The sequence below is a fragment of the Periplaneta americana genome, chromosome 5 (assembly GCF_040183065.1).
Source record: "Periplaneta americana isolate PAMFEO1 chromosome 5, P.americana_PAMFEO1_priV1, whole genome shotgun sequence".
In the NCBI taxonomy this organism is placed as follows: Eukaryota; Metazoa; Arthropoda; class Insecta; order Blattodea; family Blattidae; genus Periplaneta; species Periplaneta americana.
The window spans coordinates 34,660,410-34,687,950 of record NC_091121.1 but is presented as its reverse complement, the minus strand read 5'-3'; the positions used below and the strand labels follow the sequence as shown (position 1 = coordinate 34,687,950).

Below are 27,541 nucleotides of genomic sequence, written 5' to 3'. Positions count from 1 at the left end.
CAACGAATTGTCCACAAACGTCTCAAACTGTACGCATACAAAGTGCAGTTCATGCAACGTCTGGAGCCGGATGACAAACCCAAACGAGTGGAATTCGCCAATACGATGCTAGACCGTCTCGGCGCTGATCCTGATTTTATGTCCAAGATTTTCTTCTCGGACGAAGTCACGTTCCATGTGTCAGGTAAAGTGAACCGGCATAATGTGCGGATCTGGGGATCGCAGAATCCTCACGCTAACAAGAGCACGTTATAGTCCCAAGTTAAATGTGTGGTGCGGTTTGTTACATGACTAAACATGTTATAGGATAGATGAGGGTAATTGTAAACAGGAGGTAATTGTAAACAAATGGTATGAAAAATACAAAACTGTCAATATAAAAATTTTAAATCGGAGTAATATTTAAATTAACATGTTCGCTAATCTACAAAGCAGTTTGGCGCCAAATAGGAGTAAGTGCTTAGTTGTGAACAAATGTTTTGTAAGAGTCTACAAAAAAAAAGTTGAGAAAGAATTTTGCTTTACCTTCATTTTTGGCATTGCAAGCAAACGTACAGTGCTATTTTTTAAGAATATATTGTTTTTATGAGTAATGTGTAGTAGTTAACATTTATTAAAATGGTTTTGAGATCTCCCATAACCTCAGTTAATTAAGTTATGACGTGTTTATATTTTTCCTATAGTTTTAATTGCTTGTGGGTAATTGTAAACATGTTTTACTATGGTTACATTTCGTACTTAACAGTAATCAAAGAGACCCTCACCCAACTACAATGTAGAGGATTTAGAGAGAGTTATCACAGATGTAAAAAATAGTAACTACAGTTATCGTGAAGCTCAGGAGAGGAACTGAATTCCTATATCGTCATATATCATAGGTTAAAGGGACGAAATGTATCAGTGACCATAATTGCAGTTGGAATAGAGTACAGCTCTTTCTTCTGAAACAGAACAAAAAATGTTCAGTGTCTGATAGCCCGTGCGAAAATTGGTGTTTACAATTAGCTCCCTCTCAAAGGGGTAAATGTAAACAGGTGGGGTAAATGTAAACTAACAATTAAAAGATGAAAACAAGTCAAAAAAAGATCTAAAAATAACACAATGTTTCTTTGTCATGCTTAATGTTACTGAGGGTTGTGTAATGTTGAAATGTATTTGAAATCAGTGAAAAGTATTTAGAATTACTCAGGTCTACCCTACAAACTTTTCTAACTGGTAACCTGAATCATCTCAAGTTATGCAAGTGTCTTTAGTCATCTTGTATGTAAATCGTGAAATAAACTTGAAGTCATAATGGTGTGAGATTTACTTTCATAAGAAATTAAATTATTACGTGTATTTTTGTTAGATTTCAAGGTATCAGGGTCTTTTTTCTTGAATGCGGTTATAATCTAGTCTGTGGCACGACCAAGAAGTTGAGAAAATTCTGCGCATCACCTCCAAGCCCATCTCTCTTCCTCTCTGCAGCTGCAGTCTAAATAATTTACTTGTCGCATCCCAGGATTTGAATAGCATTGAGAGTTGTGTGTCGTCTGCCTCTCTGTCGAACCTTGTACCCGCTCGAAGTTTTAAACTCTGAGAGAGCAACTCTCGGAACAGTATGTTTCACTAATTGCTCACGACAAAAGGAGAAAACAAACATCGATATCCCTTCGTTACTAAGTTTTATGTAGTGTAATGTTTAACACACTTGGCCCTAGATCTACCTCTCAAAAATATTTATATTTTTTTGAGGAGCAAAACGAGCAAGATTGAGAATACTCATCCTGCCTGGTTTTCCCGTGATTTCTTCAAGGCGGTAAGCTGGATATAGAGATGAGTGCTAAAAGAAATAAGCTACAGACGTATTTACGCAATCCACATAAGGTAATTCAGGGTGAGTTGCCCGACTTAAAGTTTTTATCGTTTAAAAATTAAACAAACCAAAGCAGGTATTTTATTCATGTGTTATAGCACGTGAAATACATTAGAGTTTTATGTAAAATATGAAACAATCGATTATTCGTACACAATAAGTAGTAAAATAATAGTAATATACGTTACAAGAGCGGTATGTTGACGTTTTCATGGTCGAGGAAAAGATTGAAAAAGCGAAACGTAATTGAGCTTTTTTAATTTCCGAGAACATGAAAACAAACATACCGCTCGTGTATCGTACATTATTTTGTGCGAAGATCGTTTATTACATACCTGAAAGACGAATTTCTAATTAGTTGCAATGAAATCTCCATGTTGGTTTCTGTTTAATGACGCCAACTTCGGGACACCAAAATATCTTTCTTCAACATTGTTGCTGTAAAATGTTTTCTGTGTTTACTATACTCCAGCAGGCCGTGTTATACGTCTGTCTTTTTTCCCCCAGTTTATAAATGCGAACTTAAAACAAACGGTAAGGTTATGTAATGATTTATTTTTCATTTTAATATTTTAACAATATTATATATATATAACATATTTGCAGTAATAACATCGGCATCTGGAATCTCGTTGATTTTTTCGCGGCTTCCTTAATGTTACTTGTATCAGGAATGCAATAAGTTTCGTGGAGTAGTAGAGTTTACTTAATTTTTGCAAATATTTAAAAACAATAATTAACATCGCAATTTAGGTGAAATTGGTGAAATTGCAGTGGTAAGTTTCCAAGTTATAATTATTGCAATGTTAAACGTCTCTAAAAATAATATGTTAAAAGCCTAAAGCAGTAAAATGAATGTCGCGCTTAAGCGGTAAGAAGAGGGAAATTGTTATGTGTGTTACGTTGGGAATACTGAATGTGGTATTTCACACTTACCGCGTATTGGTTCTGTGCGGAAAATAAGCAAATACGCACGATCTCGTACAAAAATCATTTACGATATCACTGTACATATAGGTGAGAGATGCCCCGCTTTGGTAATTGCCAAATTAAACAATTAATTTGATAAATGACACTCTAAATAATGTTGCCTATTTTATTTCTGCAATAAATTCATTTTCTGAGCTCGTTCTTTAGTGCGACCATACATATGGCACTTAGCTCACATGTTATGCAATTTCTTGCAGGAAAGCCACTGAATCCAATCAACCACTTCCTTCATTGGTAATAATTTTCAAGGCACTCAACAAAGTGGGCACTATCTACTTTGTTTCATTTGACGACAATCTCTTCATATTTTCTCCAAGTGTCTTCTATGTGTACTAGATTTTGAAGAATTTGACTTTGAGTTTCTTGGAACTGGGAGGCTTTCAAAGATGGTGTTTCCATTTTTACTTCCTCCTGTAACGATTTCTACCGATCGCAGCAATAGATATAATTCCTGTTTCCAGACACTGGCATTCATTTATCTTTGACTGACAATGGTAAAATAGTTTTAGCAGTGTTTCTTTTCAGTCTTTAAGCAAATTTCGATGGCTGTCGTGTTACTGTGTATGGTAATGCGTATGACTGCATTGATTGGAATCCACGCTTTAACTCCCCTGTTATGTCTACTTTTCGGTTTCCTCACTGCAAAATTTTCTTAGCTCCATTCAGTGGGACTATGTGATCGAAGTGACATATAGTAGGTGGTCTTTAGGCTAGGAGCTGATAATTATTGAATACATTTGTTTTTTTTTCTCAAAAAAGAGAGACAGAGATACATATGCTTATCCTTTCTCGACATCGCAAATGTTACAATATTACACATAAAAAATTAACAAACATAAACCTTATAATCTTGTGTGATTTTTTATAATACACAGTGAATATCATTTTCAAATTTTCTATTGAGAACGATATCCTGTTACATGGAAGAAAAAAAAAACTTAGGCCTACTTTACACATGGAGAAACTGCTGACACAGTTCCAACATATTTGAAATTAGGCACGTCACTTAAATGTACATCTCCAATGACGACATTAAGATATGTGTTCGATAACACATTTGAAATTTCACTAAGTGTGCTATATCCACTGTATTGACGTGAATATGTCTATAAGTTTGGTCCTGTATTAGGATGCGATCCCAGAACGCCGACCGACACATTTCGCATTTTTAGGCGAGTTTTGTCACGCCTATAATTTCTTTGGTTGGCGGGAAAAGACATAAGTAAAAAAAAAAAATAATAATAATAATAATAATTTTTCCGGAGAGACTTTCTTTTTAATTTATTCTTAACTGAATATAAGTATAATAATGAAATTCATGTATGTTTGTTAACGTAAGACCCTTTTCAATGTAAAATACAAGAAATTTTATTATTTCAAACATTAGAAAAAATACCAGACTTATGTAATTAGGTACAACAGAAAAATCGACTTTTTTCACTTAAGTGCCTTTTCCCGCCGACAAAAGATTTTATTTCTATACTACACGACAAATTCAAATGAAATATAGGATTACTGACAGACGAAGAATCAATGTATCCACCATAACCTTGACTTGGAGCGGGTGACGTCATCTAGCGATACGCGGGGGGGGGGATTTAAGTCACGAACCACGAATTAGCGGGTCGCGCAGCAGCCGAGGCAGTGTAACTCGACTCTCAGGATTCACTTTGCCATCATAAGCACGTTTGTGTTTAATGGCACTTACATAGCGCTTTACGTTAAACTCCTAAAATAACGTTTACAAAATTTACAGAATAGTTTGTTTTAAATAATAAACACACCATCAAATTCTGAAATACTTACTCTTAATTTTGTATATACTGTACTTGTTCTATTTTTCGGCATATTTCTGGAAGAAATGTGCACGAACTGCTGAATGAATGAATGAATGAATGAATGAATGAATGAATGAATGAATGAATGAATGAATGAATGAAGTGCATTTATTAGTACATAATAAATTATACAAACTCATGTACACAAGATCCTTCGCACGACCCTGTACGGCCATTCGTGCTATAACTATGCACAGTTTGAATCTTCAAAGAAAACAAATATAATACTATTAATAATAAGATAACTGCTGACTGACACACTTGAATACAACTGCACTGTTTAGTTGTTTATACTCTGACGGAGCAAGTACTGTGCCGGTTCTTAAAAAATATTATGGTTTATTTAACGACGCTCGCAACTGCCGAGGTTATATCAGCGTCAGCGGTGTGCCGGAATTTTGTCCTGCAGGAGCTCTTTTACATGCCAGTAAATCTACTGACATGAGCCTGTCGCATTTAAGCACACTTAAATGCCATCGACCTGGACCGGGGTCGAACCCGCAACGTCGAGCACTGAAGACCAGCGCTATACCAATTGCGCTACCGAGGCCGACGTGCCGGTTCTCAAATAATTTTGCAACAAGATGCGTGTAATGTTCATTGACTGAACTGTACTTCTGCTTGGTCAGTGCAGTAGCTCCGTTCAAGTTCACAACTACTTCGGTTGTACGCGTATATACAATATTTCACCATTACTTTACAGTACTCCAAATCTCTTGCCCTGGTTATCTCCTTTAATCGCATGAATATGGCTGTTAGAAACTACCGTGGTTATCTTTCTTTTTTTCTAACCGAGGTCGATGCATCATAACAATACTTAACCAGGAATTAGGTTACATTTTAACCGGTGGTTATACAACCAACTTTGGTGCACGTGGCTAGGACTGTACTTAGAATAGTGTTGCCATATTTAGCGATAAGTCGCTAAATCTAGGGAATTTTGAATCAGTCTCGGCGACAAATTTTGTAAAATACGATTAGCGACTTTTCTGCTGATTTTTATATTCTTCCGCTTTTTGCTTTCTTATAAGTTAAAATATTCAACTGAAGTTATGCACTTCTTAGTTTTGGAAGAGGCATGGATGCATGACTGAGTCGTCTAATGATTCATACGTGAAAGCCCTGATCTCATATATTTGTGATCAGTGATCAGGGTGAAAGATGCTGATTCAATGATTCTCACGGGTTAGGTCTCTCTCTCTCAATGCTACTGCTCCAACACCCATAAACGGCGGCAACTTTGATTGTCACGTGACGAGTCGTGATCTCCAACTAATTTTTGGTTCTTCCTCGCAACGCGGAGATTTTCCTCTCCGAACCAACCCGAGGCAGTCGAGTTTTGGAATTTTGTGCCGACAGTTCGTGTGAAGCAAATGAGACTGTGGTTTTTGCTGGTTTTAATATATTTTAATATAAGATTTAAAAAATGTTAGATTTTACAAAAAAAAATTGTGGTCAAACGCTTGGGTGAAAATTTCCACACTTAAAATTTTCCAGAAAGTGTAGTGTCAATGATTGGATCAAGTGCAGTGTATTCACTATCAGCTGTTCCCACAGCTTCCACCTCAACATCACAGCCGTCAACAATACAACCAAACTCCGCATAAGAGGGTGACGACGAGGAAATTATATTCTAAAAAGTGTCTTTCGTCCTTGGAATACATCAATGCCATCAAGATGTCTTACAACGTCACCGCAGTGAGATCTGTCCCTGGCAGAACCTTCAGTACTACTAGTTGTCGCCATCCCGGCTGCAGCGAGACTGAAACACTTGGCCACGTATTGGGGTTCTGTAAGAAGGGAGAGCTACTTCGTAACAACAGACACCATCGTGCCCGTACAGCAATTGCCAACCTGCTAAGAAACAGAGAATGGGAAGTACATGAGGAGATTCATTGCGTGTCTGAAGATGATTCTCATAGAAGAGTCGATATAATTGCCATCAATAGAAGAACCCAGAAAGCGATGGTCTTAGACCCTACGATTTGCTTTGAACGAGACACAAATCAAGCACTGCAGATAAAAGATGACAAGCGAGCTAAATATGTACCTTGTCTTACATACCTCAGTGAAAAATATGGCATTTCGCTTTACAACTGGGATGTTGCAGGCTTACTATTTGGAGCGAGGGATTGTTTACCAAAATGTACATGTAATATTCTTAAATCCTTTAAAATTCCCTTTTATGAGGTTCAGAAGATTGTAATGGAAATTCTGAAGGCCTCTCCTCAAATTTTACACTATCATCTATATATTAACTCGTAAATTTTTGTTTTAATGTACAAATATAATCCATATTTTGCCCGTTTCATTTCCCATTATCTTTTATGTTTGTTAATTCCGGATCCCAGTGGTCAGCCTCACTTGAGGACGGATGATTTTAAATCTTAGCAGTCCGCATATGTATATTTTTCTTATTTTTATTTAGTGATATTTATTATTAATTTTTAGCGACATTTCTGAGGATTTTTCAACAAACTTTGGCGAGATTTAGCTACTTTTTGTTGAAAAGTTAGCGAGATTGTAGGGCGATATGTTGGCAACAGTGACTTAGAAGCAGAGGTTAGGTTTATTTGAAATTAAAACAGAAGCGGAGTTGCAACGCCTCGCTGTTGTGCGTTGGCGTGTTTCTAAACTGCGATAAATGAAGACTGACGTGATTCGATTTCCTTAACGTTCAGCGTTCAATCCGCCTGAATGACGGTATAACTTCTTGTTTTTTGCTGGTTAAATGGAGAGTGTGCTAGAATATCGAACGTTGTTCTGAGCGCAGATTCAAATTGTTTGATCATTCCCAAGTAACTCCTCAGAGGCTATTCCTTTGATACGGAAGACTGGTTCTATTTAAGTAACGTGAGAAGGGAAAGATGTTTCTGTGATCATAAGGTTTCTGACACCTTCTGTTAAATCGGTAACTTGAACAAGAAAACGACAACACCCCATAAGCGACTTTGTCTCGTTTTCCATTTGCAAGTGACAATTATACCAGGGCATTCAATAAGTAATGGCAACAATACTGTAAATCAGCGCTCCTAACGGTGAGCATCGGAATCTTTTAGTACGTAATAGAGAAGCGATTGTTGCATAAATGTGTAATATCAAAAGTCTTCAAGTAACCATATTTTGTGAATACATGGACTGTTTCTCATTTTTATTAAGTAAAACCTTCCTAAAAATGTTCAGTAGGTACGAACGAAGATGGTTCATAAAAATCCAAGTTGCTAGAAAAAAAAATGCAACTCGGTGCTTTAGGGTATTAAAAAAGCTTATGGGAGGGAAGTCCTATCAAAATGAACTATTGCAAGACGAGTGGAAGCGAGGCATTCACTTTCAATCAAGAGCTGACAACCAATCAGTGAGAGAGACATCCAAAAATGATGCTGCAGATGGAGTCCGCCATCTCCCAAGGATTTGGCAACGTATTGTTGACATGGTAACGGACTATGTAATGCCAAAAGTAACCTAAAGAAATTTAGTGTGAAACAGTAACTATGTTCCCATGCCCTGGTAGCTCCTATTACGTTCATATAGTACTTTTTTATATTTCATTGTGGCAAATTTTGATATACCGGATTTTTCAGAATAATAGGTGAAAACGGTAGGGGTGACTAGATATTAATGAAAAGAGGCAAAAAGTTCTAATAAACATAGATCCTGAAACCAAAACTTTCTGGATGATGTGCCTTTCTGAGGAAGGCAGCTACTGTGGTACATGCATGACAGGGCTCTGGCTGACTTTCGTAGTTACAATCTTCCACAACAGGTATATCAGTCGTGATTTAAAATCATGGTCTCCCAAGTCCCCCGACTTTAAGTATCTAGATTTTTTGGAGGAAATTTGCAGTGATTTCTGTATTCCAGTCCTGTTGATAATTGAACAGTAGGACGGGAGAAAAACAATCACAGTCACAATTCTCTTAAAGGTTTTCTAATTCAATATATTGCTACAAAATTTATTGCTGTTCCTAATGAAAAAGTAGGAAAGGATGACTGTGGTGATAATTCTCCTTTACCAGTTTTTATAAGAAAAACACATGAATTTTTCATTAGGTAATGAATTAGGTGATATCACCCTTATGAGAATAGTGACATTAAGGGCCGTATTCATAGACATTTTTAGCGCGGGCTTCCGGTGGATGCTCAGCTTTTTTCGTATTCATAAACCAGTGTTAGCCATAGGATATGATTTGAATTCTGTACTAGTAACCAGTGGATAGCCGGGGCTAGCTTAGTACGCTCGTAGCGCGTGCTGCGAAATGTCTATGAATAGCGCCCAAACTGTTCTCCCGAGTATTCTTAAATTGTTAACGAACTCTGAAAACGCATTGCCAATTGCTGTCAAGGCATTAGAGTCACCCAAGATGTTGGATTTTACACTAAAGTGGAATCAATGCGGAATTTTCGTCACAAAAAAGTGAGATCTTCTTTCGTAACGTCTCTGCGCAAGGTAAAGTGGAAGTTTTAAGAGTAAGTTGGCGAAGAGCAGATAATTATAGCGACTGAAAATTCAATGGAAAAGGATTAATTCTGAATCCAACAATAAGCATGGAGAATAATATTGAACAGACTGAGGATGTTAATAAAGGAAAGGGAAGCATTTTCTGCCAATGCAGACCTCAATTAAGTAAGAGATATAACTTGCCTATTAATGCATGCGACGTGAAAGATCTTCTTTCTGAGGCTCAGAGTACCTCGTATAAATTTACAGGCATATTCCTAACATCATTAGGTATATGTAGTTAGGTCATACATAATGTTTGTATTAATATATTTTGAAATATTTATTAAACATTCTACATAAGCATCTGCAAAATCTCTGTTTGTAAAAATGAACGTTACTCTTAATAATAATAATAATAATAATAATAATAATAATAATAATAATAATAATAATAATAATAATACTAATAATAATAATAATGTCCACACCTGTGGAGTAACGGTCAGCGCGTCTGGCCGCGAAACCAGGTGGCCCGGGTTCGATTCCCGGTCGGGGCAAGTTACCTGGTTGAGGTTTTTTTCCGGGGCTTTCCCTCAACCCAAGATGAGCAAATGCCCGGTAACTCATTTCACCGGCATTCTCACCTTCATCTCATTCAGACGCTAAATAACCTAAGCTGTTGATAAAGCGTCGTAAAATAACCTACTAAAAATAAAATAATAATAATAATAATAATAATAATAATAATAATAATAATAATAATAATAATAATAATAATAATAATCCGAGGCACAACAGCCCTTGAAGGACCATGATCGACCAGCCGGTTGCTGGCCTCACGTCCACATGCCGAAGCAGAGGTGGACGATCATCCAACCAGAATGTCGGTATCGTATAGTTAGCACCATGATTCCCCCCAGCCATTATAGCCGGCTTTTGTAACCGGATTTCGCTACATATCGTAGTTCCCCAAGTGCATCACGATACTTGGTGGACACCGGTCCCTTACACTGGCCGAAATTTCAAGAGAGAATTTCTTTCCCTATGAGGACTCGAACCAGCGCGCAATCCGTAACGCGAGTGCTAAGCGGGATGCCTTAGACCGCGATTCCACGGCGTTACTGTTAATATTACTAAATATAAATTATATAAACGTTCATTGTATGTATATAATTTAGCATGTTCATGGCAAGTAAATACAATAAGTAACTTTTCACTGTATATGTATATTTTTGATATATTTATTTCTCCTGAATCTTCATGGTCACCGGGACTGCCTGGCGGATGTTCTTGTTTTGTTCCTTCTAGAACTGAATTATTTTGAATGACATGAATTATCAGAGGTCAATAAAATTTGTTATATGTTGACAATACATACATAGGATAGGTCTTTCATTGCAAACCCAGCTTTTTCAAATCTTTCTTACTTTCTACCCTCCTCTTTGTCTCCGCATATGATCCGTATTATCTTAATATCGTCTATCATCTGATATCTTCTTCTGCTCCGAACTCTTCTCCCGTTCACCATTCCTTCCAGTGCATCCTTTAGGCAGTTTCTTCTCGCCAGTGACCCAACCAATTCGTTTTTGTCTTCCTGATAAATTTCAGCATCATTATTTCTTCATTCACTCTTTCCGACATAACTTCATTTCTTGTAAAAGTCAACGGACGACATTCATATAGACTACATATTATAGTGAATGAATATTTGAGTATTATTATGTATTAATTATTTTATTTTATGGTTTTTTTCAGTTCCTCCATACCAACTGCTCATTTACGAAAATTCGGGGCGTGACGTCAGCACTCCTGTCGTAGGTCCACTGACAGAAGGCAGCGACCTCGTGCTCACTTGTGAGGTGAGAGGAGGTAAGTGATATAATTTGGTTTACATCTTAAAATTGACAAAAAAATGTTGTAAAGTACACTTTTGTGAAGTGCATTACAAAATCTCAGAAATTAATAATAATATAATTATGTAGCTGCACATTTTCCTTCTACTTTCGCACCGACCGCGACAATGCGATAACAAAACAATATCCGACTTCCACAAGGTGTCCAAGAACAAATTTCAGAAAAGATTTATCAACAAGTGTTTCAAAAACAAATTTCACTGCCAAATGAATATCAAAATAAGAAAAAAGAGGAAAAAAGAGAAAAGAGGCAGAAAATGCCGCCCCCCCCCCCTAGAAATTGCCGCCATAGGTAACTGCCTAGGTTGCCTAGGCCTCAGTCCGCCACTGGGTATTAATGTCCATTTTTAGACGTCTTCATAAATATTATCAGTTAATACTTGCAATACTATCGCCGGGAATATTAAATCTCTAACGAGAAGCCAACGTTTCAGTTTAACGATAATATTTACGTTATGAGCATTTGATATGCGGATGACGTGAATATGTTAGGACAAAATCCACAAACAATTAGGGAAAACACGGGAATTTTACTGGAAGCAAGTAAAGAGATAGGTTTGGAAGTAAATCCCGAAAAGACAAAATATATCATTATGTCTCGTGACGAGAATATTGTACGAAATGAAAATATAAAAATTGGAAATTTATCTTTTGAAAAGGTGGAGAAGTTCAAATATCTTGGAGCAACAGTAACAAATATAAATGATACTCGGGAAGAAATTAAACATAGAATAAATATGCGAAATGCTTGTTACTACTCGGTTGAGAAGCTTTTATCATCCAGTCTTTTGTCAAAAAATCTGAAAGTTAGAATTTATAAAACAGTTATATTACCGGTTGTTCTTTATGGTTGTGGAGCTTGGATTCTCACTTTGAGAGAGGAACATAGGTTAAGGGTATATGTACGTGAACGACCACAATTATTATTATCAGAAAATGCAGGCTCTAAATTTCTAAAATTTTATAAGGAAATGAACTCACAATTGAACAAAAATTATAAGGTACCACAGCAAGACTTTTTAGAACTTAAATATTTGATAAAATTATAAAAAAAAGATTACTAATAACATTTTTAAGAATTCACTTTTTACTTTAAATTAAATTTTCCTATATTTGAAAATTTTCACACATACATATTTTCATTACTCCACAACCATTAGAGATAGAATTCTAAAATTTTGTAAACTGATTTAACATGAATTTATGCAAAAGAAAGACTACAATAATGTCCATTTCTTTGAAAATAGAAAAAAATAGGTCACAAAACATTATGTAAATTTTAATATATTTTATATAGGACAAATAAAAAATTAATTGTATTAAAATAAATAACTCTACATGTCTGAGAGTAGTCTACTTTTCAGAAATAGGAAGAATATTAAAGATGTCAGAGAGACCATAACAATGTTATGGTTACAAAATGATGTAACTGCAGAAATTTTTTTTTCATACTCTGATAAAACTGGTTTTAAAAATATTCTTAGTAGACATTTAAGTTCTAAGAAGTCTTGTTGTACCTTGTAATTTTTGTCCAATTGTGAGTTCATTTTCTAATAAAATTTTAGAAATTTAGAGCCAGCATTTTCTGATAATATTTTTGGTCGTTCACGTACATATATCCTTAAGGGTGTTTGAGAATAAGGTGCTTAGGAAAATATTTGGGGCTAAGAGGGATGAAGTTACAAGAGAATGGAGAAAGTTACACAACACAGAACTGCACACATTCTATTCTTCATCTGGCATAATTAGGAACGTTAAATCCAGACGTTTGAGATAGGCAGGGCATGTAGGACGTATGGGCGAATTCAGAAATGCATATTTTATTTATTTATTATTTTGCTAATAATTGTAACCTAAAATATAATATACTATAAAGAAAAACTTTAGCTCGCCCCTGAAAGAGTAGAACTCATGCTCAGGGGCGGATTCCTGAATTGAAATTAATAATTATACAATACAATTTGTCTTATGTCTACTGTGCAATTATAGTATATAAATTTAAATTTATAATTTTTAATTTTTATAAAATCCATACATAACTTTTTAAATTTAATACTAGAACTATTAGAATTGACAATATTAGGGTATTTAAATACAAATTTGTTATATATTCTTCGGCCTAAATTACTACTATGATTAAATACTGTAACAGTGTTGCATTTTGGTTCAAACAATCTTAAAGAATTCATACCTTTTGTTTCATAACTATGAGAATACAATTCAAGATTATTTCGGTTTTTATGTATGAATTTTATTAATACGATATAATAAATTTGTCTTACGTAAAGTACATTAAAGTCTAGAAACAAATTTTGAGATGGAAAATCAATAGGTTTATGAAGACATAGGCCTATATTAATTATTTTCTTGTGTAATAAATAAAATGGATTAAAATTGGATTTAAATGAGCTATCCCATCCTACAATTCCATATAGAGTGTTAGTTGGGAGGCAGGAGGGAAAAAGTCCTTTAGGGAGGCCGAGACGTATATGGGAGGATAATATTAAAATGGATTTGAGGGAGGTGGGATATGATGATAGAGAATGGATTAATCTAGCTCAGGATAGGGACCGATGTCGGGCTTATGTGAGGGCGGCAATGAACCTCCGGGTTCCTTAAAAGCCAGTAAGTAAGTAAGTATGAGCATTTGAATAGCTGCTCTATTTATTATAGTAACGTAAGGATCTCGATACTGATAGGCTTTGAAATTAATGATATGACGATAGGTTTAACGAATTATGCACAAGTTGCCAAAACTCTATATTTTGATTTTTTTTTTCTGAAGTAGAAAACAACTTTAACCACTTCCCTGATTAACCCGAGTTAACTCGGGTTGCTAACTTGTGTCAAAATTTATTAACCCGAGTTAACTCGTTTGAGTCTCATTTTCGCTGCTAAGGATTATATCCTGAATATATACGTTTCCATTCCTTCATTAACCTTTTCCTCACTAGATGGCTACAGAAGTTAGTGATATTGCTATATCTGGTGGTGTGTTTTGTACTTCTTCCTTGCGAGTGGAATTCTATGCTCATATAGCATTGACACACAGTAGTGAGTAGATGCTAGTTAGTTTTGGCGGTTTCTCTTTGTGTTTAGTGTTTTTTGTGCTGTTTTGTGTAAAGATGAATCAAGTTAGTGATTCCGAAACTTTTGATCAGGAATATATTCATGTAGAAGATTAGGAAATGAAACATCGGTATCAGAAGACGAAATTATAGACCAACATACAAATTCAGATCAGTTGATGTCGCGTCTTTTCGACAGTGGTTTGAATAGAAGACATCTGGCACCATTTCTTCTGCACCTCCGGGGGCCCCATTCCCTGAAATTTTAACATTGATTCTGATAACGATAATTCTCAATTTTAAAAATTATTCTTTAATAATGACCTCATCAACATTATACTCGAGGAGACGATTCGGCATGCTAATAAGTGTTCACAGAATGCTGAAAATAATTCGTGGCGGCCTACTACATACTCTGAAATACGTGTACTTTTGGGCATAGTGATACTGCAGAACATTATTCACAAACCTGAAGAACAGATGTACTGATACAGATATTCAATGACTGCTACACCATTCTTCCCAAAACGCTCTCATATAGGAGAGCAGATACTACTGTCCGGAATGCAATGTGCCATTGTGCGTAATACCCTGCTTTCGAATCTATCACACGACAAGCAACATTTAACGCCTTGATAACAGCACTGGTATTGTACCTCATAAATTAATCCATAAAAAATCATAAGTTGGTAAATAGTTCAGGAAAAAATCAAAGTAGGACAACTACCAGAGCTGGAATCAAGGTGCACGAGATAACTCGGAATAATAATTCAGGTATGAATGTATGTCTATTTCATAGTGATTTTTAGGTATGTAAGAAAATTAGTGATGTACAGTGATTCTGCAATATTAAATTACCTCTTTACGAAAATAAAAAAAATATGACACTTTTTTTACAAAACTGGTAAAATATATAGTAAGGGAAGAGGTTAAGGTCAATACTCAAGAAGCAGTTTATAGCCCCTTCAAAGGTAGGCAACACGCGGCAGTTGTGATTAGAACACACTGTCCGTTTAGCGGCTTCGTGGGCTGCGCGCTCATCAATAATTCGGGCTACTTCGTGACCGACCGGGTTATGCACACTGGCTGTTACACGACTGTTTTTTACCGTCCGGCAGGGCCTGTCCTTCATCGGGAATGATATGTGCGTTGCCTATAGCGCGTAGGAGTCCGCTGCTAATTAACAGGAGTGGAAACCAATGTTGAGCCGACGGCAGCCTGTTCGGTAATCCTGGTGGTTCTGCAACCCAACGTACATCAAGTCTCCGGATTACTTCGTTTCTAGTATAATGAATTACTGAATCCTCCGACTAAACCACGCCAATGCCATTTGTGTTATTTATGTCCGGTATTGTTTAATGCTATTTTTTATTTGTGACTTAGCTAATGGTACCTGTAGGCATATTATACGGCAACAGAAGTACGTAGGACACTAATGAAGCACGTTGCTTTGCTAGCTTAATAGAGACTGAGAATTATGGATTGTTATGGATGTGAAAGTATTAGATAGTACTGAACGACCATTACGGCCGATGTCCTACATAGGATTGTTAATAGGACTAAAATTAATTGAATGTCCGGGATCATGTGTTCTATGGTGTAACTCGGTTGGAAATTCTGTGCTGCAATAAGGTTAATTATATTCACCAAAGTACATCGCCACCATTGTCAAAGTCATTAGTTTACTTCAGCAACATCAATATCATCATTACCATCGCCGTCATTATCATGGGCATATCAGCGTCGACATTGTCATTGTCAGCTTCATCATCTTTAACATCAAAGTAGTGTTTATTATCAGTGATGTCAACATCAGCTTAACCGCCACCAGTATTAGCGTTGTTCTTAGCGTCATATTCAGCGCTATTGTTGCCGTCGTTATTGTTTCCAAAATCACCGCCGTTATCGTTGCCGTTATGAATAGCAATATCGTTGCTGCCATTATCACTGTTAGCGTTGCCGTCATGAATAGCGATATCGTTGCTGCCATTATTACCGTTATCGTTAGCAATATCGATGCTGTCATTACCGTCATCAATAACGATATCGTTCCTGTCATTATCACCGTTATTGTTGCCATTATGAATAGCGATATCGTTGCTGTCATCATCACCGTTATCGTTGCCGTTATGAATAGCAATATCGTTGCTGCCATTACCACCGTTATCGTTAGCAATATCGATGCTGTCATTACCGTTATCAATAACGATATCGTTGCTGCCATTATCACAGTTATCGTTGGCGTTATGAATAGCAATATCGTTGCTGCCATTATTACTGTTATCGTTAGCAATATCGATGCTGTCATTACCATTATCAATAACGTTATCGTTGCTGTCATCATCACCGTCATCGTTGCCGTTATGAATAGCGATATCGTTGCTGCCATTATCATAGTTATCTTTGCCGTTATGAATAGCAATATCGTTGCTGTCATTATTACCGTTATCGTTAGCAATATCGATGCTGTCATTACCGTTATCAATAACGATACCGTTGCTGTCATTATCACCGTTATCGTTGCCGTTATGAATAGCGATATCGTTGCTGTCATCACCGTTATTGTTGCCGTTATGAAAAGCGATATCGTTGCTGCCATTATCACCGTTATCGTTAGCAATATCGATGCTGTCATTACCGTTATCAATAACGATATCGTTGCTGTCATCATCACCGTTATCGTTGCCGTTATGAATAGCGATATCGTTCCTGCCATTATCACCGTTGTCGTTGCAGTTATAAATAGCAATATCGTTGCTACCATTATTACTGTTATCGGTAGCAATATCGATGCTGGCATTACGTTATCAATAACGATATCGTTGCTGTCATCATTACCGTTATCGTTTCCGTTATGAATAGCGATATCGTTGCTGCCATTATCACCGTTATCGTTGCCGTTATGAATAGCGATATCGTTGCTGCCATTATTACCGTTATCGTTGCCGTTATGAATAGCAATATCGTTGCTGCCATTATCACCGTTATCGTTGCCGTTATGAATAGCGATATCGTTGCTGCCATTATTACCGTTATCGTTAGCAATATCGATGCTGTCATTACCGTTATCAATAACGATATCGTTGCTGCCATTATCACCGTTATCGTTAGCAATAATGTTGCTGTCATCGTTGCCGTTATCAATAGCGATATCGTTTCTGTCATCATCACAGTTATCGTTGCCGTTATTATTAACGATATCATTGCTATAATTATCACCGTTTTCGTTGCCGTTATCATTAACGATATCGTTGCTATAATTATCACCGTTATCGTTAGCAAAATCTATATTCTATACTTAAATTTAGAGCTTTATCTATGTCTTACACTAATAGGTAAAGAACTAATATTTCTGAAAAAGACTTCTTCACTGGAATTATCAGTTTGCCCGGAATAGATAAATATTAGACTACGTATTATGAACTGTGAGAGCTGTTTTCAAGGTCCAAAAAACATTCGAGATAATATAAAAATATCGCATTAAACAACAACTTATTTCCTATATATGCTTGAATTTTTCGGGAAAAAGCGATGCAAAGCAATATCCTTAACTTCTTCTATATAAGCTTTATCCATAGATTTACTACTATAGCAGTATGAAACTTGACTTTTCTAAACATTGTTTACTCCCATATGAAATTTCGAGTTATTAGCAACCAAAACTAGGAATGAAGTTGTTTGATGTTGATGTTGAACAACCAGACAATCGAATATTTCTTAAAATCACCAAACTGTTGCAAAATAAATAAATGCGATTTTTACTTTCTTACCTTTCTTTGATTTCTGCAGGTATTGAAAAAAATAATTCACTAACCGCAAACTATGAGTGACCTTCCAGGCCTCGAATGCTTACAAAATCTCAGCCTTACAAACCTCCATTTTCCAAATTGCATTCTCGACCTGAGAAGCGTCACTTAAAGTTCATTGTATGTAATATACTACAGGGACATCATTTTTATTTGTACTAACATTTTTAATATTAACTGGCCTATACCTCTGGATAAACGCCGTTTACTACCCCCTTCCACGACTGGATTTCGATGATACTGGCGTAATATACAAACAAATCACTTTACTAGGTATAGGAGGGAAGAAAAGTAGTTCATCCATTTACGTAAACTAGGAAATATTGCGCTTTTGAGTTTGACAATTTTTCATTAGGTTTTTGTTTAATCAAAATACAGTACAGTATTAACAGTGAGTGTTTTTACTCACGAACTGAGCTATCCATGCGGACCTATTCATTATGCATTTTATATTATACTGTCTACAACATATTAGCGTACAATATAGAGAATGAAGTTAAACTGAAAAATAATCATAATAGACTGTGGATATTTAAACATTTTTTTTTAAATGGTGGCCTTTCATTTCGATACAGGCTTCAGTTATAATGTGCATATTATCGCACTATAGACTATTGCACCATACCATTTTCGTTCTTCGCACTAGTAACTCATGTTGAAATATTTCTGTACCTACTCTATAAAAGAGTACCTTACGTACTGTAAATTCAATCTTCACTTCTGGCCGATCCGAAAAGATAAAATTACTCAGAAATACTATCTACTGTCCGTCCAAGTGGTTATGCCGTAGGGTCGTAGAAAGGGAGGAAATGACGTGACAGTTAATTGCTTAACGAGGCCCTTTTATTTAAGTTATTTTAAACAGTTGTATAATATTACGTAGACGTCCAGTTCCTAAAAGGAATTAATGTTTTCAGAAAAGAGCTAAGAACGCCCAGCCACTAGCTGGGGAATAAAAGCTGGTGGGGGAAACCGGGATACGACATAGGCAAATGGACGACAGCACCTGTGCGAAAATGATTCAATATTGAAAGTTCTTTCATCACTGGAAAACGCGAAAATATTTTTGGAACGTACTGTTTACTATGACCCTAAGGCTACTATGACTGTATATGCGGTCTTGGATCTTTGTGGAGGACGGTTGAACTTCATTAGTAGAAGGGGTGGGAGTGAAGTACATTCAAAAACTCAGGCATAATAAAAATTGAAGTAAAAATAAAATGATGCCCCTGTATATTCTAATAAGTGCACAATTATTATTATAGTACTATGAAACTTGACTTTTTTTAGTGGGTTATTTTACGACGCTTTATCAACAGCTTAGGTGATTTAGCGTCTGAATGAGATGAAGGTGATAATGCCGGTGAAATGAGTCCGGGGTCCAGCACCGAAAGTTACCCAGCATTTGCTGATGTTGGGTTGAGGGAAAACCCCGGAAAAAACCTCAACCAGGTAACTTGCCCCGACCGAGAATCGAACCCGGGCCACCTGGTTTCTCGGCCAGACGCGCTGGCCGTTACTCCACAGGTGTGGACCTTGACGTTTCTACACTCTGTTTACTCGCAGATGAAATTTCTAGTCATTAGCAACCCAAACTAGGAATGAAATCGAATGATGTTGATGTTGAACAACAAAACAATAAAATATTCCTTAAAATCACCAAACTATTGCAAAATAAAGAAATTCGATTTCTACTTTCTTATCTTTCTTTGATTTCTGCAAGTATTGCAAAAAAATAATTCACTAACGCAAACTATGAGTGACCTTTCAGGCCTCGAATGTTTACTAAAGCTCGGCCTTACGAACCTCCATTTCCAAATTGCATTCTCCACCTGAGAAGCGACACTTAAAGTTCATTGTATGTAATATACGTTGTTTACTTTGATACGCATTTAAACTGGAATAACCAAGTAACCCATATTACCAAAAAAGTGTTTTCCATACTACATTCCTTAAACAACATTCGAAAATTCCTTCCGCTATCACTCAAGAAAATACTAGTGGAAACACTATTAATGCGCCACTTCGATTATTGTGATTTTCTACTGACTGACCTCAATGTCAACCAGTCGCAAAAATTGCAACGTGTTCATAATTCTTGTGTTCGCTTCGTCTGCGATGTCCGTCGCGCTGACCACATTACCCCATCCCTCCAAACTGTAAACTTGCTACGGCTTAACGAACGTAGAAATTTTCATTCTCTTGTTTCTCCTTTTACAAGTCCTTCACACCTCTACACCTACCTACCTTGCCTCCCGTTTCAGTTACCTGTCATCATATCATAATCTCTTCACACGCACGCAAAATAGCCGCATACTAGCTATACCAACACATAAGACATCATCGTATTCATTATCATACACAATCTCGCTCTCGCGCTTGTGGAATACCTTACCCAGTGACATCAGAGACTGTCGAAATTTAGTAGAGTTCAAAAAAAAAAAAATTATTAAGCATTTACTTATTACGTAGAGTAGGTTTAATTTTTACTTAATTAATGAAAAATTTCCCTCCTCTTAACTTTTACAATAAACTGTCTAGATTTTATTAATCAGTTAATCTTTTAGTACTTTGATTTTTATTGTATTTGTAAATTTAATATTAATTGTAATTATAATTGTAATTGTATTCTTAATGAGTCCGTATAGGTCAGTTTCTATCTGATGCTTTTCCAATTCACTGCGGGCTAAAGCAAGGAGATGCACTATCACCTTTACTTTTTAACTTCGCTCTAGAATATGCCATTAGGAAAGTTCAGGATAACAGGCAGGGTATGGAATTGAACGGGTTACATCAGCTTCTTGTCTATGCGGATGACGTGAATATGTTAGGAGAAAATACTCAAACGATTAGGGAAAACACGGAAATTTTACTTGAAACAAGTAAAGCGATCGGTTTGGAAGTAAATCCCGAAAAGACAAAGTATATGATTATGTCTCGTGGCCAGAATATTGTACGAAATGGAAATATAAAAATTGGAGATTTATCCTTCGAAGAGGTGGAAAAATTCAAATATCTTGGAGCAACAGTAACAAATATAAATGACACTCGGGAGGAAATTAAACGCAGAATAAATATGGGAAATGCGTGTTATTATTCGGTTGAGAAGCTCTTATCATCCAGTCTGCTGTCCAAAAATTTGAAAGTTAGAATTTATAAAACAGTTATATTACCGGTTGTTGTGTATGGTTGTGAAACTTGGACTCTCACTCTGAGAGAGGAACATAGGTTAAGGGTGTTTGAGAATAAGGTGCTTAGGAAAATATTTGGGGCTAAGCGGGATGAAGTTACAGGAGAATGGAGAAAGTTACACAACACAGAACTGCACGCATTGTATTCTTCACCTGACATAATTAGGAACATTAAATCCAGACGTTTGAGATGGGCAGGGCATGTAGCACGTATGGGAGAATCCAGAAATGCATATAGAGTGTTAGTTGGGAGACCGGAGGGATAAAGACCTTTAGGGAGGCCGAGACGTAGATGCGAGGATAATACTAAAATGGATTTGAGGGAGGTGGAGTATGATGATAGAGACTGGATTAATCTTGCACAGGATAGGGACCGTTGGCGGGCTTATGTGAGGGCGGCAATGAACCTTCGGGTTCCTTAAAAGCCATTTGTAAGTAAGTAAGTAATTGTATTCTTAATATTGTAGTTGTAATCCCCTGGTAGAGAGGAAGAGAAGGCCTGATGACCTTATCTCTACCAGGTTAAATAAATAAATAAAAATAAATAAATCAACCAAGATTTGAAGCATTATGTAGCATAATGCGAAATAAAGAAATGCATACGAATGCACAGTGTACCGTAACTTTATATATTTCTGTTTCTGTGAGATACGCATTTTTTTACTACATCTAGCCTGGGAATATTATAAGAGAATTTCATGTGAAATCCGATGGAACTATCCAAAAAGAGTTCGGCCATTATCGTTAAGGGAGCACGAGACCTAGCTTCAGAGAGCGCTGCTGTTTGCAGAGTCCTCCTTCACACAAGGTCTAGTAAAACAGGATCCCAGCGGCCCGTGCTGCAAATTTAGATTTAGGTCATTCATGTGTGCAACTATTAAAATGTCATACGTTACGTTTCCAACAGCATACAAAACAGGTTATTCCCATTGAAACGTGACTATAAGGACGGCCATTTAAACAAGGACTCTGTAAACAATACGTTTTCCCCGACCCACACTCCAAGCTTTCTCACACTGCATTCCCTTTCCACAATCTCTCTGTGTTCTACAAACAAATGAATATTGAATTCCGTAGACTCTAATCTTTTGTTTGTCCCAAACAAACCAAACAAAAAATAGCGATTTGTTATTATTATTACTAGCCACTATTAGGCCTAGCTATTATATATGAATTTATTGTCCTACGAAAACAACTGTAGCCATCGGCGTAGCTCAGGGTGTAGGTGCGTTTGCCTTCTGATCAGGTTTAGTTCGATTCTATCTTGGTCTCATTATCTGGATGGATTTTTCCAGTTTTCCCCACCCACAAGTCGAATTTCAGGTACGGTAATCAATGGCGAATCCTCGGCTTCATCTCGCCAAATGCCATCTCGCTATGATCAACTCACTCGATGCTAAATACTAGTTGATATAACGTCGTTAAATAACAAGAACAAAAAAATAATTGTAACACAACTAGTAATACTTCTTTACCTACAAACTGCTGGTAATAATTTAGACTTAAAAAGTGAAGATAAGCAAAGCCAAATTTATCTATCTATCTATCTATCTATCTATCTATCTATCTATCTATCTATCTATCTATCTATCTATCTATCTATCTATCTATCTATCTGTCTGTCTGTCTGTCTGTCTGTCTGTCTGTCTGTCTGTCTGTCTGTCTGTCTGTCTGTCTGTCTGTCTGTCTGTCTGTCTGTCTGTCTGTCTGTCTGTCTATCTATCTATCTATCTATCTATCTATCTATCTATCTATCTATCTATCTATCTATCTATCTATCTATCTATCTATCTATATCTGTCTGTCTGTCTGTCTGTCTGTCTATCTATCTATCTATCTATCTACCTACCTACCTACCTACCTACCTATCTATCTATCTATCTATCTATCTATCTATCTATCTATCTATCTATCTATCTATCTATCTATCTATCTATCTATCTATCTATCTATCTATCTATCTATCTATCTATCTATCTATCTATCTATCTATCTATCTATCTATCTATCTATCTATCTATCTATCTATCTATCTATCTATCTATCTATCTATCTATCTATCTATCTATCTATCTATCTATCTATCTATCTATCTATCTATCTATCTATCTATCTATCTATCTATCTATCTATCTATTTATTTATTTATTTTATTGCTAGTAGGTTTGAAATGAATACAAGTTAATAATACAATGAAAGATAAACTAGCCCACTCCTGAATGAGTAAGACTCGTGCTCAGGAGGGGATTCCAATACAGACAAAAATAAAATTAAAATTGAGAGTGAATACAGATTAAATAGTGTTTAATATGTTTAAACCCAAGCTATAAATCCAATACAATGTTTTTTTATTTTTTTATTAATTTGGGGAGGATTCGTTGTAAAAATATTATTGGAATAAAATTTGTTTAGTAATCTGGGACCTTGACTCGTGCTATGATAAAAAGCTGCATTGGTTTTACATTTTGGTTCAGACAAACGCAGAGAATTCATATTTTTAGTTCCATATTTATTTATATACCTTTCAAAGTTATTAAAATTTCTATGACAATATTTTAATAAAATAAAATAATTAAATAGAATACTTATTTCAAAGTTTATTCTTCTTTCAGAAGTGGCCAATTTTGTAACATGAAAAGAAGCACGATATACGTTTACAAAACAAAAAAGAATACTGTATTTATTGAATAAATGAGAGAGAAGGAAATACTTAAATAAACACTATGTTGTGAACATTATTTAAAATTGTAATATGCAACATTACTGTAAATAATAGTAACACAATTTTATTTCTTTATCTACAAAATACTTGTAATTTCGTTCAGGCATAAAAAGTGAAGATACGCGAAGCGAATTACAATATTTATTTTCAAGTTTATTCTTCCGTCAGAAGTACCAATTTTGTATTATGGAAAGAAGCACGATATACTTTTGGAAAATTTGTAACATGACAACATTACTGTGAATAATTATTGTAGTACAATTTAGTAATACCGGTACTTATTCTGTGTAGTAAGTTTCGAACATAAAGTACAAACATGAAGATAATAAAAACATATTGAGCTTTATCTAGGCATCCGACAAAGTACCTAATTCTATAACACGAGAAGGTACTTCTTACTGTTTTCAATAAAAGCGATTTAAGAAATATAACGAATGAAAGGAAATATTGTAATAAATTCCATCATCAATATATAATTTAAAATGCTATACGTTCATTTAAGAAATGTATTCTGTATTATTTTTGGTAAGTTTAAATTTATTTCAAATGCTGCTGCTTGACGTTCGAGAGTTGATCTTTCCCGAAGTCTTGATCGCTTGATTTACTCACAAGCAATGAACGATTGTAAGCAATATTGTCGTGCGGGTTTTCGGCTTTGCGGGCGCTGTTAGTCTTGATTTCTCGATCGTTGTTCAACTCTAGTGGTCATATTCTGTGCACCATTTCACCGCTTCCTTCATAGCGTAGTCTAAAGTTCCGTTTGAAAAACTGTGTTGGTGAGAGATATAGGTACGGATTAGTTTTGTATGCATCTCCATGTCTTCACAATAAATGACAAAAATGCTCAGCCAACGCATTCATTAATTCTTGGTTCATCTGTGTAAATTTCATACGTGTGCATGTCGGTACAGTTATGAGATTGATAGCGATCTTGCTGTAGTCCCGGTTGCCCTACGGCTAGAAAATTCCATGTGTATTGTATTTTTACATGTAACGTTAGTATTTACTCATTTAGTCACGGTAAATTTTAAAATCTGGCCGTTTTTATTCAGATACTGCGGTTTTTCGAGGAGATGATAGCGGGTTTTCATTCTTCTGAGTTAACAACACTGCTTGCCATTCAGTCGTTGATGAATACTATAGTCCCGTCGCTCTAATTTCCGGCAGCCAATCGCATTTAAACGTGTGCGTCTTGTGATTCGCTGATGAAGACTTTATCATTTCTTAAGTCTCGATAAATGCTTAATATAATCGCCCGCCATTTTGGCTCTTTCGTTGGCATTCGCAGAAAGCACACGAAGACGTTGTTTGCCGCTCAATTATTTGCTCAATTACATGTGATTTATTATCATAGGAGCTACGACATGATAATGTTTAACGGTGTGGCAAATAGATTCCTCGTATGGTAGCTCGGCTACGAAAGAACAAAAATGGCGAACGATACTACCTACCTAGACTTTATAGAGCCTTCACTTTCTAAGACGTAAGCAAAGAGGAGGAGTCACTCCGGGAATAACAGCGTCGCGACTACAGTACAGTACAATACGGTTGTATACAATTTTGCCGAGTACATCGACATGCTAATTTATGGCAAACGTCAACGTAATGGTAGAGCCGCTCAACGCCTGTATAGTGAGTGCATTTTCCGTATCGCGTGACTCCATCACATATCATTTCTGCCAGATTTAAAAAAAAAATTAGGATTGTGAGTTAAGAATAAATGTTCATAATTTCTGCAACCTCTTGCCACTTGATGCGAATAGCGCTAAATAATAAATGGAATAAAGAAAATAAGAAGATGAACATATACTAAATCTAGAATAACTCTTCTCGGGTTCTCAGCCAGGTGAGTTGGAGATTTGCTTCCAAGCTTTCGACGGCTAGCTCTGCCATCTTCTTCAGGGAATGAAGTGATGTGGGACGAAAAAATCGAAAGAGAATAGGGAGGAAAAATTTAAAGGGTACGCAAAACGCGTCCTTGCAAGAGGTTGGGGGCTGTACAAAACTAAGTATGTGAGCTCCAAGCCTGTTGGCCACTAGTCTCACTCCGGGTTACGCTGCTCCACTGAAGGAGCTCTAGAAAATTTTGAAGGGGAAGCTGAAATTTGACGTAACCTCTTAGGTACCACATACGCGAGAGGGACTGAGATTTGATCAAGTGATCACGCAACGGGGCGAGGAGGAGATGGCTGGTGTTTGCCGTTAGGATGGCGAGACGCTGTCATCTGTTGTTCGATGACAAAGCATGTGAAGGCCGTCGGAAGAAGCGCCGTGAAATCTAAATCTGCAATTTGAGAGGTCCCTCTCCTTTCAATTTGCGACTAATTGAGTGACCTCGTATATTTAATAGACAATTTATAGGTTCTGAACTAGGGCATACGTCGTTTATAATAAAGGGGAATATATATGGGGAAGGCCCATTTCTTATGGGGCTCATCCCGACATTTGTCTTACGCCTGAGGAAAACCACGGAATACCTTGGGCAGGATGAGTTGTCTCATATAAGAGACTAGCCAATTTGGCTATTATGTAGGACGTGATTGTTGTCATGAGCCTTGTTGATTCGTCTCAATTTCGAGACCAGCCATTTGGCTATATGATGGCTCAATTACGAAGAGGGGGGAGAGATGTAATTGTTAATTAATTTAGAGGAAATAGGGAGATTCATGGGGATATGAGTGCAGGTCCGTGGCCCATTTCTTTTAGGGCTCATCCCGACATTTGTCTTAGCGCCTTAGGAAAACCACGGCAAAACCTTAGGCAGGATGAGTTGTCTCAATATCAGAGACTAGCCAGTTGGCTCTTAGGTTGAATGACTCTATGAATCGATGGATCTATACTAGCCAATTGGCTCTATGATAGTTCCATCGATCTGATGTGGGACCGTGTCTAGCCGGTATATATGCAATAGTAGGGCTTCCCGCTGCGGGCCAATCAGGAGCTAGTTCCTAGTCCCGACCGCCAGGCGCATTCTGGTTGGTGGAAGCGGTGGCCAATCAGGAGCTACTTGCTGGTCCCGACTGTCTGTCGTGTGCTGGTGGTCTAAGCGTATTGATGGCAGGTTTCCATGCTGTACTCAGCTGTAGACCCCCGTCTCTGTTGAAATTATTGCCATCTAGCTGGATTTCGACGCCTTCCTTGATAACCAAGTCCCAGTAACCTGATGTCTTATCCAAGATGGCGGTGGCACCGAAATCTATCTTGTGACCAGTTTCTAGGCTGTGTTGGGCTACTGCAGACTTATCGGGGTAATATAGTCTTATGCTGCGTTGATGTTCCTTGCAGCGTTTCATAATAGTGCGTCCCGTCTGCCCGATGTAGCATTTCCCACACTCACAAGGTATTTTGTAGACACCAGGTGTACTAAGACCAAGGTCGTCCTTAGCTGGTCTCAGCAAGTTCTGGATGTTTGTGGGCGGCTTATGGATGGTCATACATATACTAAATCGTTACCATAAGTTTTGAAATTAGTAGGTAATAGGAAGAAAAAGAAGTAATAACATTTCTTGGCGATAAATTTTGCTTCACATCAACATACACAGGGTGATTCGGAAGGATTTACAGTCACTTACGGACCTTATTTCCGAAAACATTCTGAGAAAAAAATGTCATAAACATGGGTCCTATTCTCAATATTTTCAGAGTTACAATAATTTGAATTTCTTTGTAAAATACCATTATTCTTTAGTTTTAAGGGTAAAAGAATATTACAAATAG

At 36.6% G+C, this 27,541-nt stretch overlaps 1 protein-coding gene across 1 annotated transcript in view; it reads left to right on the top strand.

Annotated features, from left to right (window-relative positions):
- LOC138699525 (neural cell adhesion molecule 2-like) overlaps positions 1-27,541 on the top strand; it is a 1,056,814-nt gene that overhangs the window by 526,379 nt on the left and 502,894 nt on the right. The window contains exon 3 of the mRNA XM_069825483.1: positions 10,880-10,993. Coding sequence (XP_069681584.1) covers positions 10,880-10,993 — 114 coding nt within the window. The remainder of the gene's footprint in view (positions 1-10,879; positions 10,994-27,541) is intronic.